Genomic DNA, 19459 nt, shown 5'->3' with positions numbered 1-19459 from the left:
CTCCCCAGTACGGAGCCTCCAGCGACGCTCCTCAGTCCAGAGCCTCCAGCAACGCTCCTCAGTCCGGAGCCTCCAGCGACGCTCCTCAGTCCAGAGCCTCCAGCAACGCTCACCAGTACGGAGCCTACAGCGACGCTCCTCAGTCCAGAGCCTCCAGCAACGCTCACCAGTACGGAGCCTCCAGCGACGCTCCTCAGTCCAGAGCCTCCAGCGACGCTCACCAGTACGGAGTCTCCAGCGACGCTCCCCAGTCCAGAGCCTCCAGCGACAATCCCCAGTCTGGAGCCTCCAGCGACGGTCTGCAGCCCAGAGTCTTCAGCGATGGTCTGCAGCCCAGAGTCTTCAGCGACGGTCAGCAGCCCAGAGTCTTCAGCGGCGGCCTTTAGCCTAGAGTCTTCAGCAGCAGTTGGCGGTACAAAGCTTCCGGCGATGATCCACGGTCTGGTTCCTCCGGACATACAGAAGCGGAGATATCAGAGGGTGGTGGGGGTGCTACGCCCCGAATCAGAGCCGCCGCCAAGTACAGATGCCCACCCGGACCCTCCCCTATAGGTTCAGGTTTGCAGCCGGGAGTCCACACCTTTGGGGGGGGGTACTGTCATGCTCTGACCTATGAGAGCTGTTTTTTCTCTGTGTAGTTAGGTCAGGGTGTGATATGGGTGGGCAGTCTATGTTTGTTGTTTCTATGTTTAGCTCTAGTCTTTCTATTTCTATGTTGAGTTTTGGGATGATCTCCAATTAGAGGCAGCTGGTTCGTGTTGTCTCTAATTGGAGATCATATTTAAGTTGGGGTTTTTCTATGGTGTTTTGTGGGTAGTTGTTTTATGTTTTGTGGTTGTTGCCTGACGGAACTGTTTGCTGTCGTTTTTGTTCCTTTGTAAAGTGTTACATTTTTTCATTAAATAATAATCATGAGCACTCAACAAGCCGCGCCTTGGTCCCCTCTATATGACTGCCGTTACACACACACACACACACACACACACACACACACACACACACACACACACACACACACACACACACACACACACACACACACACACACACACACACACACACACACACACACACACACACACACACACACAATAACATATGCACTACACATACGCATGGATTTAGAACTGTAGATATGTGGTAGTGGTGGAGTAGGGGCCTGAGGGCACACAGTGTGTTGTGAATGTATTTAATGTTTTAAAATTGTGTAAACTGCCTTAAAACCTGTTAGGGCTAGGGGGCAGTATTGACACGGCTGGATAAAAAACGTACCCGATTTAATCTGGTTACTACTCCTGCCCAGTAACTAGAATATGCATATAATTATTAGCTTTGGATAGAAAACACTCCAAAGTTTCTAAAACTGTTTGAATGGTGTCTGTGAGTATAACAGAACTCAAATGGCAGGTCAAAACCTGAGAGATTCCTTTACAGGAAGTGGCCTGTCTGACCATTTATTGTCTTTCTTTGACATCTCATTCAATTACAAAGGATCTCTGCGGTAACGTGACACTTCCCACGGCTCCAATAGGCTCTCAGAGCCCGGGAAAAACCTGAATGTCGTCATTCCAGCCCCAGGCTGCACTGGCCGCCCCCGTCTTTGTGTTTTTTTTCCTCCGTTTGCCAAAAAGGAGATTCCCGGTCGGAATATTATCGCTTTTTTACGAGATAAATTGCATAAAAATTGATTTTAAACAGCGGTTGACATGCTTCGAGGTACGGAATTGGAATATTTAGACATTTTTTGTCACGAATTGCGCCATGCGCACGACCCTGATTTACCATTTCGGATAGTGTCTGAACAAAACGCCGCTATTCGGATATAACGATGGATTATTTTGGACCAAACCAACATTTGTTAATGAAGTAGCAGTCCTGGGAGTGCATTCTGACGAAGACAACAAAAGGTAATCAAACTTTTATAATAGTAAATCTGATTTTGGTGAAGGCTAAACTTGCCGGGTGTCTAAATAGCTAGCCCGTGATGGCTGGGCTATGTACTTAGAATATTGCAAAATGTGCTTTCACCAAAAAGCTATTTTAAAATCGGACATATTGAGTGCATAGAGGAGTTCTGTATCTATAATTCTTAAAATAATTGTTATGCTTTTTGTGAACGTTTATCGTGAGTAATTTAGTAAATTGTTAGTAAATTCCCCGGAAGTTTGCGGGGGGTATGCTAGTTCTGAACGTCACATGCTAATGTAAAAAGCTGTTTTTTGATATAAATATGAACTTGATTGAACAAAACATGCATGCATTGTATAACATAATGTCCTAGGGTTGTCATCTGATGAAGATCATCAAAGGTTAGTGCTGCATTTAGCTGTGGTTTTGGTTTTTGTGACATTATATGCTAGCTTGAAAAATGGGTGGTCTGATTATTTCTGGCTGGGTACTCTGCTGACATAATCTAATGTTTTGCTTTCGCTGTAAAGCCTTTTTGAAATCGGACAGTGTGGTTAGATTAACGAGAGTCTTGTCTTTAAAATGCTGTAAAATAGTCATTAATGAATTCGCGCCACGCCCATCATTGGATATTGGAGCAGGTGTTCCGCTAGCGGAACGTCTAGATGTAAGAGGTTAATTGAGCACTTCCTATGGCTTCCACTAGATGTCCCCAGTCTTTACAAAGTGGTTTGAGTCTTCTACTGTGAAAACTGACTGAATGAGAGGCTGTTGATCTTGGTCACATGGGGAGGGCCATCACCAGTGTGACGCGGGCGCCCCTGGCTACCCTCCCCTTTCGAAACGTTTTGAAAGACAATGCAACCGTCCCCCTTGAATATTATTGAAGCTCTGGTTGAAAAAGGCCCTAAAGATTTATGTTATACAACGTTTGACATGTTTGAACGAACTTAAATAAAAAAAAAATGCATTTTGGTGAGAGAGAAGTCCCACGCACGACGGTACATTTGGAGCAGCCTTCAGAACGCGCTAACAACAAGAAGCTATTGGGACATAAATTATTAACTTTTTCGAACGAAAATACATTTATAGTGGACCTGGGATTCCTGGAAGTGCCTTCTGATGAAGATAATCAAAGGTAAGGGATTATTTACAATAGTATACAAGAGTAGATTTGATATTCGATTGTTCCAAGATGGCGCTGACCTGTAACAGTAGCCTATTTTTCTGAGTATCGCATCCCCTTTTATCGCAAAGTGTGATTACCCAGTAAAGTTATTTTTAAATCTGGCATTGCGGGTGCTTTCACGAGATGTTAATCTATAATTCTTAGAATGACAATATTACATTTTAAAAATGTTTTCGAATAGTAATTTAGTAAATTGTAGCGCTGTTTCACCGGATGCATTTGAGGGAAAATACTTTCTCAACGTCACGCGCCGATGTAAAATGCTGTTTTTATATATAAATATGAACTTTATCGAACAAAAGGATGCATGTATTGTGTAACATGATGTCCTAGGAGTGTCATCTGATGAAGATTGTCAAAGGTTAGTGCTGCATTTAGCTGTTTTTTGGTTATTTGTGATGCATGTGGTTGGTCGGGAAAATGGCTATGTGAATACTTTGACGATATACTCCTCTAACATTATCTAATGTTTTGCTTTTGCTGTAAAGCCTTTTTGAAATCGGACAACGTGGTTCGATTCAGGAGAGGTGTATCTATAAAACGATATAAAATAGTCCTATATTTGAAAAAAATGTAAAATAAAAAAATTATATTGTTCAGTTATGAACACGGAGAAATGATTTTACGCTGGATGTTGATCCCCCATGTGGGACGGAGAACATCAAGAGGTTTTAAATTCACCCTAAAGGTGTTTTGATATATCCCCAACCTGCAGTTTGTGATAAACACTGCATTCAACCCTGTGTAAATCAGTCAGTTCTTAACGTAAAGACTTTAAACTCAGGATTCTGTAAAAGCCTACCCCAATGAAGATATGTGTTTACTTTTAGCTTCCTGTGCCAACCGGAAGTGCCTTCAATTGGGGTTATAGGGGCTGTTTCAAAGGGTAAAAAAAGTCAGATCTTTCCAAAACTTCAAATGTGTGATTAGGCTATCCTCATGAACTGTAAATCAGTTATTTATCCCATCATATTTCCAAGAAAAACTCACACACATACACACGCACACACACAACAAGAATGGAGTGACACAGTGTGGGGCTTAGAGACACACAGAGCCTGCAATAGTTACCTTTGTTTGAACTATCAAAGAACCATCAGACCTAGAGCTCTGAAACTTTAGAAACCTGTTTTAGACCTCAAGTCGATAGTGCACGGTGAGATATGTTGCTCTAGAAGGTTCTCAGACCGAGAAACAGCCTCGTACATTTGCAATAACTTCAATTAATTTTGACCATCATGAAAATGACGACATTTAGAAAAGTCCCAGAGTCGCAAGACTAGGTGCATTGAAACCGCCTCGGCCCATAGAGACGGACCCCAACGTTTCTGTCCGATAGCTCATTCAAGGACCCCGTAGCAACGGCCGGATAATGTGGATCTTCAGCACCAATTAAGGTCGCTACTCGGGCTCCAAATGACCTATCAAGCCGAAACTTGGGATACGGGGTTGACTTAGCTAGGCCTACACATAATGTCAGAACTGGACCCACAGCTAGAACATAACTACGTGTTTGATGTTTTTATTATGGTTTAAACTGAAGGCGCTGTGAATTTTGGGCCTACTCTGAAATATGTGATAGTTGACTTCTAAACGAGTTGGAAAAAGTGGGTGTGGTGTCAGTTTGTATCGGTTTGGTGTCAGAATGATATCTAATTGACTGATGGATGGTGACTTGCTGGCTGACTTTTGTCCATTTGCAATATGTTAAACAGTGATAGACCATCACCAAATTGACATTCTGAAATCAACACCAACGAGCGATGGAGAGGAACCACTATCACTGCCCGGCCATCCCGAGTTCATCGGGCCAGTCAGTTTTGCATTTCTGCAGTATTTTTTAGCATGTCAAATTCGTGATGGTAAATGCCCATTGAAACATATTGCAAATGGACAGCCTGGCGCCTGGTGATTGGAACGGGTTACCAGGAGCACATTTTTAAAATGTTTTTTTGAATGCCTTTAGGGGGTGCAAGGGGTCCACGGTTGGGTAGGGAGCACCCCCCCACCCGTGCCCATCCAATAGGGGGTGCTCCTGGTCATTTTGGAGGTTTTTCAAAAAATCGTTAAAAAACAACAGAGTCCCACTACTCTCATGTCACCATCGAGCGATGGAGAGGAACCACTATCACTGCCCGGCCATCCCGAGTTCATCGGGCCAGTCAATTTTGCATTTCTGCAGTATTTTTGAGCATGTCAAATTCGTGAATGTAAATGCCCATTGAAACATATTGCAAATGGACAGCCGTGGGCCTGGTGATTGGAATGGGTTACCAGGAGTTTTAACCTGTTATGGATAGGGGGCAGTATTTTCACGGCCGGATAAAAAACATATCCGATTTAATCTGTTTATTACTCCTGCCCAGAAACTAGAATATGCATATAATTGTTTGATTTGGATAGAAAACACCCTAAAGTTTCATTGTAAAGCTTTTTTGAAATCGGACAGTGTGGTTAGATAAAGGAGAGTCTTGTCTTTAAAATGGTGTAAAATAGTCATATGTTTGAAAAATGGACGTTTTCGGATTTTCGAGGAGTTTGTAATTCGCACCACGCCCTATCATTGGATATTGGAGCGGTGTTCCGCTAGCGGAACATCTAGATGTAAGAGGTTAATGCCTTTAGGGGGGTGCAAGGGGTCTTATTGCAAATGGACAAAACATATGATTATGGACAAGTTAAAAAAAATACGACAATAAAATATGACAAAAGAATGTTCATACAGTTCTTATACATGTATAATTCACAAATAAAATCGAAAGAATTTAGAAAAACAGTCCAGAAAGAACTTTTTTAACCCTTTACGGCTAGGAGTTCCGCTGGCGGAACGTTTCGACAACATCTAGTGAAATGGCAGAGCGCGAAATTCAAATAAAATTTAAAAAAATATTTAACTTTCATACATTCACAAGTCCAACACACCAAATTAAACCTTAACTTCTTGTTAACCTCTTACATCTAGATGTTCCGCTAGCGGAACACCGCTCCAATATCCAATGATATGGCGTGGCGCGAATTACAAACTCCTCAAAAATCCCAAAACTTCAATTTTTCAAACATATGACTATTTTACACCATTTTAAAGACAAGACTCTGCTTTATCTAACCACATTGTCCGATTTCAAAAAGGCTTTACAACGAAAGCAAAACATTAGATTATGTCAGGAGAGTACCCAGCCAGAAATAATCACACACCCATTTTTCAAGCTAGCATATAATGTCACAAAAACCAAAACCACAGCTAAATGCAGCACTAACCTTTGATGATCTTCATCAGATGACACTCCTAGGACATTATGTTATACAATACATGCATGTTTTGTTCAATCAAGTTCATATTTATATCAAAAACCAGCTTTTTACATTAGCATGTGACGTTCAGAACTAGCATACCGACCGAACACTTCCGGTGAATTTACTAAATTACTCACGATAAACGTTCACAAAAAACATAACAATTATTTAAAGAATTATAGATACAGAACTCCTTTATGCAATCGCTATGTCCAATTTTAAAATAGCTTTTCGGTGAAAGCACATTTTGCAATATTCTGAGTAGATAGCCCGGCCATCATGGCTAGCTATTTTGACACCCACCAAGTTTGGCACTCACCAAACTCAGATTTACTATAAGAAAAATTGGATTACCTTTGCTGTTCTTCGTCAGAATGCACTCCCAGGACTTCTACTTCAACAACAAATGTTGGTTTGGTTCCAAATAATCCATAGTTATATCCAAATAGCGGCATTGTTCTTGCGTTCAAGACACTATCCGAAGGGTGACGCACCGGCGCGTATCGTGACAAAAAATGTCAAAATATTCCATTACCGTACTTCGAAGCATGTCAAACGCTGTTTAACCTCTTGGGGCTAGGTGGGACGCTAGCGTGCCACCTGTGGTGCACTCCATCAACAGCAGGTGCATTTCAAGAGCGGCAAATTTGAATCCAAATAAATGTCAAAATTCAAATTTTTCAAAAATACAACTATTTTACACCATTTGAAAGATAAACATCTCCTTAATCTAACCACGTTTTACGATTTCAAAAAGGTTTTACGGCGAAAGCATAAATTTAGAGTATGTTAGGACAGTACATTTACAAGAGTTGTGTGTAATGTTTTGTCAAGTCAAAGACAGGGTCACCAAAACCATAAAACCAGCTAAAATGATACACTAACCTTTTACAATCTCCATCAGATGACACTCCTAGGACATTATGTTAGACAATGCATGCATTTTTAGTTCTATCAAGTTCATATTTATATACAAAAACAGCGTTTTACTATGGCATTGATGTTGAGGAAATCGTTTCCCTCCAATAACCGGCAGTCAAGTCAGCGTCACAAATTAAATAATTAAAATTAGAAAACATTGGTAAAATATTATATTGTCATTTAAAGAATTATAGATTTACATCTTTTGAACGCAATCAACTTGCCAGATTTAAAAATAACCTTACTGGGAAATCACACTTTGCAATAATCTGAGCACTGTGCCCAGAAAAATACGCGTTGCGATACAGACTAGACGTCATGTTGGGGAGATCTAAAATCGAAAATACTATGTAAATAATCCATTACCTTTGATTCTCTTCATCAGATGTCACTTCCAGGTATCACAGGTCCATAACGAATGTAGTTTTGTTCAAAAAAGCTCATCATTTATGTCCAAAAATCTCCGTCTCGTTAGCACATGATGTAAGCCAGCCGGACTTCTCGTCATGAACGAGGGGAAAAAATATATTTCCGTTCGTTCAAACATGTCAAACGTTGTATAGCATAAATCATTAGGGCCTTTTTTTAACCAGAACATGAATAATATTCAAGGTGGACGAATGCATAGCCTTTTATAACGTATTGGAACGAGGGTACCCAACATGAAGTAGCGCGCCAGGTGTCTAATGGGACATCACCGTTCCATGGCTCTTGTTCGGTCAGATCTCCCTCCAGAAGACTCAAAACACTTTGTAAAGGCTGGTGACATCTAGTGGAAGCAATAGGAAGTGCCAAAATATTCCTAAACCCCTGTGTTTTTCAATGGGATAGGTTTAAAATCAATACAACACATCAGGTATCCACTTCCTGTCAGAAAATGTCTCAGGGTTTTGCCTGCCAAATGAGTTCTGTTATACTCACAGACACCATTCAAACAGTTTTGGAAACTTTAGAGTGTTTTCTATCCATATATAATAAGTATATGCATATTCTAGTTACTGGGTAGGATTAGTAACCAGATTAAATCGGGTACATTTTTTTTATCCAGACGTGCAAATGCTGCCCCCTAGACCCAACAGGTTAAAATCAATTTTTATGCGATTTTTCTCGTAAAATAGCGATAATATTCTGACCGGGCGACGTTGTTTTCGTTCAAAGACTGAAAATGTAAAATGGACACTTCATGTGCATGCGCGCACCCGTTTCATTGTTCTCAGATCGACCACTATCCAAATGCGCTACTGTTTTTCAGCCAGGGACTGCAGAGACATCATTCAACGTTCTGGCGCCTTCTGAGAGCCTATGGGAGTCTTAGAAAAGGTCACGTTACAGCAGAGATCCTCTGTTTTTGATAAAGAGGCTATCGAAGGCCAAGAAATGGTCAGAGAGGGCACTTCCTGTTTAGAATCTTCTCAGGTTTTGGCCTGCCATATGAGTTCTGTTATACTCACAGACACCATTCAAACAGTTTTAGAAACTTTAGGGTGTTTTCTATCCAAATCAAACAATTATATGCATATTCTAGTTTCTAGGCAGGAGTAATAACCAGATTAAATCGGGTACGTTTTTTATCCGTCCGTGAAAATACTGCCCCCTATCCTAAACAGGTTAAGCAGCGGTCTCTGCTCAGTTTGGCAGCTGCGCGAGTGTGAGAGGGAGTGTGTTTCGCAGTTTACTGGCAGTTTTCTTGAAGATCACTCCTCGACACACACGATGCAGTGCTGTCGTTCAGGCAGCAGAGAGTGCGCTGTCAGCCACTGACTTGTCATTCCCACTCGCCATCACTCACCTCTGTGATCAAATGGACTCATGCTAGCCACAAGTTCTGACTGAGCTCAATTGTCATGAAATGCATATACAGCGATGAGTTTCTCTCTCTTTCATACAAACTTATAACGAGGAGTGCCCACACTTTGTTTTGTGTGTGGAAGTGCTTAGTAATGAGTCTTGCATAACGAACAAATTAATAAAATTACACGTCCTGACCAAACATGACGGTGAACCCAGGAAGTCCATTCAGAACAGGGCAGAATGCTTCAGGAAACAGTGCCTTGAAAGTGGAACAGTAAGTCAGCTAGAAAGGCACTGTTGTAATTTTATAACAGGTGATGATCAGCAGAAATAAGGGAATACTAACTAATTCTCCTAGTTGTAGATGTGAGTTTCTCTTTTAAACAATCCCCTGGCTTTGTACACAGCTAATAGCTAACATTTGCCAAAACAAGCTAGCTACAATAAAAAAGCCTGTGTGTGTGTTCTGTTATTCATCTGTGTGATGTGATCAATCCGTTTATTACAGTTCAGAATGAAATTATTTATTGTATTAACAGCAGCAGTTCCAACCTAGACAGATACAGCTGAAGTCGGAAGTTTACATACACTTAGGTTGGAGTCATTAAAACTCATTTTTCAACCACTCCACAAATGCATTTTTAACAAACTATAGTTTTGGCAAGTCGGTTAGGACATCTACTTTATGCATGACACAAGTAATTTTTTCACCAATTGTTTACAGACAGATTATTTCACTTATAATTCACTGTATTACAATTCCAGTGGGTCAGAAGTTTACATAAACTAAGTTGGACTGTGCCTTTAAACAGCTTGGAAAATTCCACAAAAATGATGTCATGGCTTTAGAAGCTCCTTAGGTTAATTGACATAATTTGAGTCAATTGGAGGTGTACCTGTGGATGTATTTCAAGGCCTCCCTTCAAACTCAGTGCCGCTTTGATTGAGATCATGGGAAAATCAAAAGAAATCAGCCAAGACCTCAGAAAACAAATTGTAGACCTCCACAAGTCTGGTACATACATGGGAACAATTTTCAAACGCCTGAATGTACCATGTTCATTTGTACCAACAATAGTACGCAAGAATAATCACCATGGGACCACGCAGCCGTCATACCGCTCAGGAAGGAGATGCGTTCTGTCTCCTAGAGATTAACGTACTTTGGCGAAAAGTGCAAATCAATCCCAGAACAGGAAAGGACCTTGTGAAGATGCTGGAGGAAACAGGTACAAAAGTATCTACATCCACAGTAAAACAAGTCCTATATTGACATAACCTGAAAGGCCGCTCAGCAAGGAAGAAGCCACTGCTCCAAAACCGCCATAAAAAAGCCAGACTACGGTTTGCAACTGCACATGGGGACAAAGATTGTACTTTTTGGAGAAATGTCCTCTGTTCTGACGAAACAAAAAATAACTGTTTGGCCATAATGACCATCGTTATGTTTGGAGGAAAAAGGGGGAGGTTTGCAAGCTGAAGAACACCATCCCAACCGTGAAGCATGGGGGTGGCAGCATCATGTTGTGGGGTTGCTTTGCTGCAGGAGGGCTGGTGCACTTCACAAAATAGATGGCATCATGAGGCAGGAAAATTATGTGGATATATTGAAGCAACATCTCAGGACATCTGTCAGGAAGTTAAGGCTTGGTCGCAAATGGGTCTTCCAAATGGAAAATGACCCCAAGCATACTTCCAAAGTTGTGGCAAAATGGCTTAAGGACAACAAAGTCAAGGTATTGGAGTGGCCATCACAAAGCCCTGACCTCCATCCTATCGAAAATTTGTGGGCAGAACTGAAAAAACGTGTGCGAGCAAGGAGGTCTACAAACCTGACTCAGTTACACCAGCTCTGTCAGGAGGAATGGGCCAAAATTCACCCGATTTATTTTGGGAAGCTTGTGGAAGGCTACCCGAAATGTTTGACCCAAGTTAATGGCAATGCTACCAAATACTAATTGAGTGTATGTTAACTTCTGACCCACTGGGAATGTGATGAAATAAATAATTCTCTATACTATTATTCTGACATTTCATATTCTTAAAATTAAGTGGTGATCCTAACTGACCTAAAACAGGGAATTTTTACTTGGATTAAATGTCAGGAATTGTGAAAAACTGAGTTGAAATATATTTGGCTCAGGTGTATGTAAACTTCCAACTTCAACTGTAGGTTTTGTATGTCATAGTGGAGACGCAAGACTTGCAACCTTGGCTATACCCACTGGATACAATTATGGGCCTATAACCTTCACATAATAATGGAGTCAGATAGTACATCATATTGGGGTCATAGACGTTGTACATTGACCATTAGACCATGCTCGAAAGCTAACCAATTTCCACATGGTAATAGACTACATATTGAATGGCCTGTGGGCTGCTCAAGCCTGCATGTAATGGAAGACTAGAGAGCTGGAAATAAGGGATGAACAGAAGTAGAGGGAGTTTGTGTTCTGATGTATATGGTCATGTGTTCAATCAGGGGTAATGAGAGCCTGCGAGCAGCACTCAGCACTAATAGGTTTGTTAGTCTGTTTATCGTCGCACTTTAAACCAAGTATAACTTATGAATGCTTAATGAAGCCTTTCATAAGGCCTCAATGAATACTTAACAAATCTCCTATTACATAATATGTGACCTGTTAATCAAGGTTCAAAACAAATGTGTGACCTAAACTGTGAGATAAAAGATGGCTTTAAGAAGCGTAGGTTTTTACGAAGCACAACCAGTTTACCTCTTTATTTCCTCCACATTTGTATGCAGCAACGACAATGTTGCAGCTGTTCTGGCCTCTCAGTGTCTTTGATCCTGGATACCTGGTGACAATTACCAGCAGCATGTCAATGAATACCATTCTCAGAAAAAATGTGCCCTGTCTGATTCACAGGAGGGAATATAAGTTTCTGAAAAGTGCAGTGTGCCGAGATCAAAAGAATCAGTGACACATTTCATGGAGAATAAAGAGCGGGTTGAACCTCGGAAACCTTTACAGCACCATGGTTTGAATGAGAGTGACATTCACCTCTTCTTTATTAAGGGCAAAGTCTCTCGGAGAACGGAAGAACAAACCTTGTGAGATTTACTGGTAGAATAAAGGTTCAATGAAAAATAAATGTTAAATCTTATGGTTATCAGCACTTTTAGAACTTTATGGTACGTAATATAATTGATGTTGCATTAACCCTTTCAAACATGCCCAGTAGGCAGAATTAGCCTGTGACCTATGCTACAAGGTTAGCATTTAGAAACAAAGTGAATCATTTCTAATCTCAATGTCAAACAGATTAACACAGTGCCACCGACACGGCCCGCTACCAAGGACTGTGGGCTCTCCTTCTCTGTGGCCGACATGAGTAAGCCGTTTAAGCGTGTTAACCCTCGCAAGGCTGTCGGACCAGACGGCATCCCTAGCCGAGTCCTCAGAGCATGCACAGACCAGTTGGCTGGAGTGTTTACCGACATATTCAATCGCTCCCTATCCCAGTCCGCTGTCCCAACATGCTTCAAGATGTCCACCATTGTTCCTGTACCCAAAAAGCAAAGGTAACTGAACTAAATGACTATCGCCACGGAGCACTCACTACTGTCATCATGAAGTGCTTTGAGAAACTAGTCAAGGATCACATCACCTCTGCCTTACCTGACACCCTAGACACACTTAAATTTGCTTACCGCCCCAATAGATCCACAGACGATGCAATCGCCATCGCACTGCACACTGCCCTATCCCATCTGGACAAGAGGAATATCTATGTAAGAATGCTGTTCATTGACTATAGCTCAGCATTCAACACCATAATACCCTCCAAGCTCATCATTAAGCTCGAGGCCCTGGGCCTGAACACCACCTTGTGCAACTGGGTCCTGGACTTCCTGACGGGCCACCCCCAGGTGGTGAAGGTAGGAAACAACACCTCCACTTTGCTGATTCTCAACACTGGGGTCCCACAAGGATGCGTGCTCAGCCCCCTCCTGTACTCCCTGTTCACCCATGACTGCGTGGCCACACACGCATCCAACTCAATAATCAAGTTTGCAGACAAAACAACAGTTGTAGGCCTGATTACCAACAATGATGAGACAGCCTACAGGGAGGAGGTAAGGGCCCTGGGAGTGTGGTGTCAGGAAAATAACCACTCACCTAATGTCAAGAAAACAAAAAAGCTGATCGTGGACTTCAGGAAACAGCAGAGGGAGCACCACCCTATCTACATCGAAGGGACCGCAGTGGAGAAGGTGGAAAGCTTCAAGTTCCTCAGCATACACATCACTGACAAACTGAAATGGTCCACCCACACAGACAATGTGGTGAAGAAGATTCAACAGCGCCTCTTCAACCTCAGAAGACTGAAGAAATTTGGCATGGCACCTAAAACCCTCACAAACTTTTACAGATGCACAATTGAGAGCATCCTGTCAGGCTGTATCACCGCCTGGTACGGAAACTTTTACAGATTTAATAACCGTCAAACAATTACGATGGAACTTTTGTTGCAGAATTGTAGTTTGTTTTGTTAGAACAATTTCATTTTCAGCTGCTTTGTATGTAATGGCTGATCAAAAATACCAATCATTACCCTGATCTATTTGTTTAAGAGTTAGAAACATATGATGTGCTCTCCAAGTTAAAGATATTCATTTTATTAACGAGGCTATTATCGTGAAATTATTGTGGCAATTTTCTTGGCCAAAGCAAGTTTTACGTTCTACCCGTCTTTGAATGTCAATACGTTTATGAGAGACAAAGTACACGCATTCCCTCCTAGCAATGTACGTCTGAGTATAGACTATGGCACTATGCTCTCGAAAACTATCATTGAGATGACAACTTATGAGGCATTAAAGTGTCTAAAATGCATTTCTTTGGGGGGAAGATATGCAGCGACAGTAATAATTGTGTACTGATGAACACTCTAAAAGACTGCGCTCAGCACTTTCCACTAGGAGGAATCAAGGTTCACCTGCCATTAAGTGACAAAGGCTAGGAGATGAAGACAGATTATCCACTGGACACAGACGTCAGTTCAACGTCTAGTATTGATTTACATTTGGTTGATTTGTCAACTAACGTGAATTCAAGATGAAATCAACAAAAAATCTCACCATGTCATTGGATTTAGGTTAAAGTTTAGGTTAATTTTTTTTAACAATACATGAATTACTTTTTGCAAATCTAATCAGTTTTCCACGTTGATTCAACATAATCACAGATGTTTTTTGGTTGAAATGACATGGAAACAATGACATTGATTCAACAATTTTGTGCCCAGTGGGAAGGGTGTGGAGTGATATGTGTCAATGTCAGCTCCATAAGATCCCCAAGCTGGCTTGTCAGCACAGTTATGTCCACTACTCTGAATCTAATGGCTCCTACACCTCTCACACAAACAACAATAGTGCAAGGTTTATGTCTGCTTGGTTACAAGTGACAGCACCTAATAGAAAGGTCACTGGAATTGCTGCGGCATCCCCTGCAACACCTCAATGATCAGAAACAGAAGTGTTGTCGGCCTATGGTTGGGCCTAGCCTATATGACCACTACAAGAACATCATCTAGGCTCAGAATGGTTGTACCGGGATAAATAATAGCAGTAGTCGGGCTAAACTCTTTCACCCATCTGCTTCTGAGAGTGTGAGTAATGAAAAGTTCACACCTCTAGGGTGAGACACGGCATCCATTTTGATGAGGCAATAAAGGGACTTGATAAGTAAATCAATCTTTCCTCCTCCAGAGTGTGACTTTTCAATGACACTGCATCTGTGAGGGAAAAATGGACAGAGAGCCAACTGCAACATTTCTGAATCGTGTGTGGACATGAATACAATTATTATTCCACACTCTCGAATGGTGTGATAGAGGAACATGTGTTTATGCCTGTCCAGGGGGTTGTAGTTGCCTGATGAGCTGCAGCATGTGTTTATGTTTGTCCAGGGGGTTGTAGTTGCCTGAAGAGTTGCAACATGCATATATGTTTGTCCAGGGTGTTGTAGTTGCCTGATGAGTTGCAGCATGTGTTTATGTTTGTCCAGGGGGTTGTAGTTGTCTGATGAGTTGCAGCATGTGTTTATGTTTGTCCAGGGGGTTGTAGTTGCCTGATGAGTTGCAGCATGTGTTTATGTTTGTCCAGGGGGTTGTAGTTGCCTGATGAGTTGCAGCATGTGTTTATGTTTGTCCAGGGGGTTGTAGTTGTCTGATGAGTTGCAGCATGTGTTTATGTTTGTCCAGGGGGTTGTAGTTGCCTGATGAGTTGCAGCATGTGTTTATGTTTGTCCAGGGGGTTGTAGTTGCCTGATGAGTTGCAGCATGTGTTTATGTTTGTCCAGGGGGTTGTAGTTGCCTGATGAGTTGCAGCATGTGTTTATGTTTGTCCAGGGTGTTGTAGTTGTCTGATGAGTTGCAGCATGTGTTTATGTTTGTCCAGGGGGTTGTAGTTGCCTGATGAGTTGCAGCATGTGTTTATGTTTGTCCAGGGGGTTGTAGTTGTCTGATGAGTTGCAGCATGTGTTTATGTTTGTCCAGGGGGTTGTAGTTGTCTGATGAGTTGCAGCATGTGTTTATGTTTGTCCAGGGGGTTGTAGTTGCCTGATGAGTTGCAGCATGTGTTTATGTTTGTCCAGGGGGTTGTAGTTGCCTGATGAGTTGCAGCATGTGTTTATGTTTGTCCAGGGGGTTGTAGTTGCCTGATGAGTTGCAGCATGTGTTTATGTTTGTCCAGGGGGTTGTAGTTGTCTGATGAGTTGCAGCATGTGTTTATGTTTGTCCAGGGTGTTGTAGTTGCCTGATGAGTTGCAGCATGTGTTTATGTTTGTCCAGGGGGTTGTAGTTGCCTGATGAGTTGCAGCATGTGTTTATGTTTGTCCAGGGGGTTGTAGTTGTCTGATGAGTTGCAGCATGTGTTTATGTTTGTCCAGGGGGTTGTAGTTGCCTGATGAGTTGCAGCATGTGTTTATGTTTGTCCAGGGGGTTGTAGTTGTCTGATGAGTTGCAGCATGTGTTTATGTTTGTCCAGGGGTTGTAGTTGCCTGATGAGTTGTATGTGCATCTGCAAAAGCCATCCTTTGTTATGATTTCAAACCACAGGAACAAAAACGAGTCTAAAAATCTTGATAACCGTTTGTCTGTCCCTCATGGCAATACTAAACAGAAGTAAAGACTTGAAAGAGTGGATTAAAACTCTTATCCGGCAGAAGGAAGATAGAGAGCTCAGACGCTGAGTCACGTTTCTTATCCAGAAGTGGTATTTAGAAGTGCCATTCCTTCATATGCTTTTTTTCATTCTTCCATACATTCAGTCTGATTCAAATCTACTTCAGCAAACCCAAACATTTCTGTCAGCATGTTCCTCTGAGTTGACAGGTAGAAGGCAAACTAGCTAGCTACGTATATCCCCAAGGATGTCTGTCGTTACTGTCAGATATAACGCCCCTTCGGAGCGTTGTCATGAGGAATGCCAGTTATAGAACTGAAGCTCTCGCATATAAATGAACAAGCTTGGCAAAGTTAACAGCCTGAATTTTGTTTAAGGATTAAAATAGAGAACAGAGCCTTGTACGGTAAATAAATAATCAACGAGGATACTCACCCCCACCCCGTCTTCCTGTCTGTACTGCTTCCAGGCTCGGCCTGTGTCACTGAACAGCAGCAGGTAGCCGCTGACCCAGTCTGAGCCTCCGTAGCGCCCCTGTGTGGCGACGGCCGTCACCTCCATCCTGTCCCTGAGGTCCAGCTGCAGCCACGGCTGTCTGTCTGTCACCTGGGGAGACCAGCCTCCCGCTCCTCGGGAGACCAGAGAGAGAAAACAGTTCAGAACAGGAAGGTGCAGAAAGTGACCTAGCATGTGACACAGCAGGAGAAGAAACACACACACACAAACCCAAACAGATTCGTAGTCCAGACAGCTAGCTCCAGTGTGAAATATTATTTTCCTTAAAACTCCAGCCGATTCAGAGAATATCGAATGTGTGCGAGAGAGTGGGATTGTATCTGGTGACAGGTCACTGTGGCAGTTATTTTGACTATAGAACTGTGAGTCTGCTTTGTCAGACAGGAATAATAAGGCATTATTCAGCTGGGCATTTGGGTTAATTAATTCAGACTCCCTGGCTGTACTCTACTATAGGTGTTCATGAGCACTGCAGAATGATCTAAACCCTGTCTCAAAGAAAATACAATTTAATTTGATTTGATTTAATGTAGCCTTATTGGAGGTGATTTGGACAGTGCACTGTATAAGGGTTACTGTCAATTCAACAGTAGCTTACAGAGAGCTCAGTGGCACAAGTACAATTTTGTATTTAATATTACAGAACACCTGCTGTAATATGAATACGGTATCAAAGCAAGTACTGTGTAATGACACACAGTACAATATTGTAAAATTGACTGTATTATACTGTAAAAAACTAAATGCTGCCATAATCAGAATGAATGAATAAATGAATACATGAAATTAATTGGCGGGAAGCGGTTTGTATTTCACAGTATTTTACTGTAATTACAAGGGATTGGTGCAAGCAGATTGGCTGCTAGGTAAAGTGTTTACACATAACAGCATATTAATGCATATTTGGTGTATTATATCACTTGCACTTCTAGAGGCCTTAACAAAGGCTTCCAAACTGGCAGCGACAATAGGGCAAAACAGACCAAAAGGAAATGGCAAAATGCTGAACCATTTCAGGTTTAAGACTTGCTGCCACTCCAATCTGTCCCCTATACAATTTAAATTGAAATAACCACATTGGCTGGACTTCGCTGAAGACCCGCAGATCTCTACATTACTCCCTTTTTGTTCACAAAGCCCTTCTTCATAAACTTCCATCTTATCTAACTTTGCTGTTGAAGTATTTTTTTTTTTAACCTTTATTTAACTAGGCAAGTCAGTTAAGAACAAATTCTTATTTCCAATGACAGCCTAGGAACAGTGTTGTTCAGGGGCAGAACGACAGATTTTTAGCTTGTCAGCTAAGGGATTCGATCTTGAAAACTTTTAGTTACTGACCCAACACTAACCACTAGGCTACCTGCTGCCCCACTATATAGACATCTGAGTTGTCTAACGCGTTCACAGGTTTGATTAACTCTTGAGGTTCCTAGGGTCTCCACAAAGCTAGGTAAATCTGCTTTTAGTCTTATGCACCGTATTGCTGGAACACAATTCTAAATATATTTAATCTTGGTGTTCTGGTGCCGTTCCGGCAATTTAAAGTATTGATTGAGGACTTCATTGTGGAGGAATGTAACTGTTTTTCTGGGTGATTTGTGATGTTTTATTTATGCTTCCCATGACTGTGTTTTTATATTTTAATGTGTGTATATATACAGTATTTTTTGTATAATGTGTCTACATTGTATTACACATAATTTGGAAAAGAGACCTAGGTCTCAATATGTCTTTCCTGTAAAAAAATAAAGGTTAAATAAATATTAAGCACTTCTGCAAAGTCACTTCTAAATTGGAAATCTAGTAACTATAAGACTCTCAAGACTGTTGGTTCTACAGGTTTCGTGGGTTTCCTCTGAGTTAGGGAAGACTGCCTTAAGTTACTGTGCCCCTCATTCCTGGAATGACTTACAGGTCACTCCAAAACTTGATTCTTACATCCCATAAGGTAAATTTAGCACTCTGATAAAAAATGTGACCAATGAAAACTGCACGTATTGATTTTTTGTATATATTTGTTTTTACTGCCCTTTTGAATGTAACATCATTTATATGAAATTCTGTAACTGTAATTTTGTAAGGATCATTCTTGAATTGTTGTTCACATTAGATGATATGTTGTTTTCAGAGAGCCATTGGAAACGAGACCCTGGTCTGAATGGTTTCCGCTGGTTAAATAAAGGTTCATAAAAAACAAATTAAGATACTAAAATGTACAATATGCTGCAGTAAATTGTTTTACTGTTAATAATACCAAAAATGTGCGTATAAATTACAGTTTTCCGTTACAGTGTGGTATAAGGCTATCCCTTATGTATCAGTCTTGGTAGTGCCCTAGACTGATCCTTCCAGCCGGATCTGAACTAATTTGAGTTTATCTTTCTTGTCTTTCTGGTAGTGAACCATTAAGGGCTTCAAAACTGTAGGTCTTCCTTGGAAAAACAGAGGTAAAGATGAAACCAAAACAACTAAAGATAGGCTTTGATCCTAGCCTGATATTGGTATTCAGCATTCTGTTACACGCAGTGTCGTTACTCTAAAATATGAACACAGTCTTGATAACCCTTAGCCTGCGGACCTCCCAGATAAACTAACAGAGAAACAGACATGCTAGCAGAGAATCATTAGTAGTCTGTCATTGAGATGCATATATCCTGGTAGGTTTTCTCCTAAGCTTGAAATTACTT

General features: G+C 41.3%; 1 protein-coding gene across 1 annotated transcript in view; it reads right to left on the bottom strand.

Moving 5' to 3' along the window:
- The window catches only part of LOC106582433 (contactin-associated protein-like 5), a 171789-nt gene that overhangs the window by 81392 nt on the left and 70938 nt on the right, over positions 1-19459 (bottom strand). Inside the window, exon 3 of the mRNA XM_082967219.1 lies at positions 16692-16885. Within this exon, the coding sequence (XP_082823345.1) occupies positions 16692-16885 (194 nt within the window). The remainder of the gene's footprint in view (positions 1-16691; positions 16886-19459) is intronic.

The sequence above is a fragment of the Salmo salar genome, chromosome 21 (genome assembly GCF_965601325.2).
Source record: "Salmo salar chromosome 21, fSalSal1, whole genome shotgun sequence".
NCBI lineage: Eukaryota > Metazoa > Chordata > Actinopteri > Salmoniformes > Salmonidae > Salmo > Salmo salar.
Note: the sequence above shows the minus strand (reverse complement) of the source record. Positions and strands in the feature narration are given on the sequence as shown.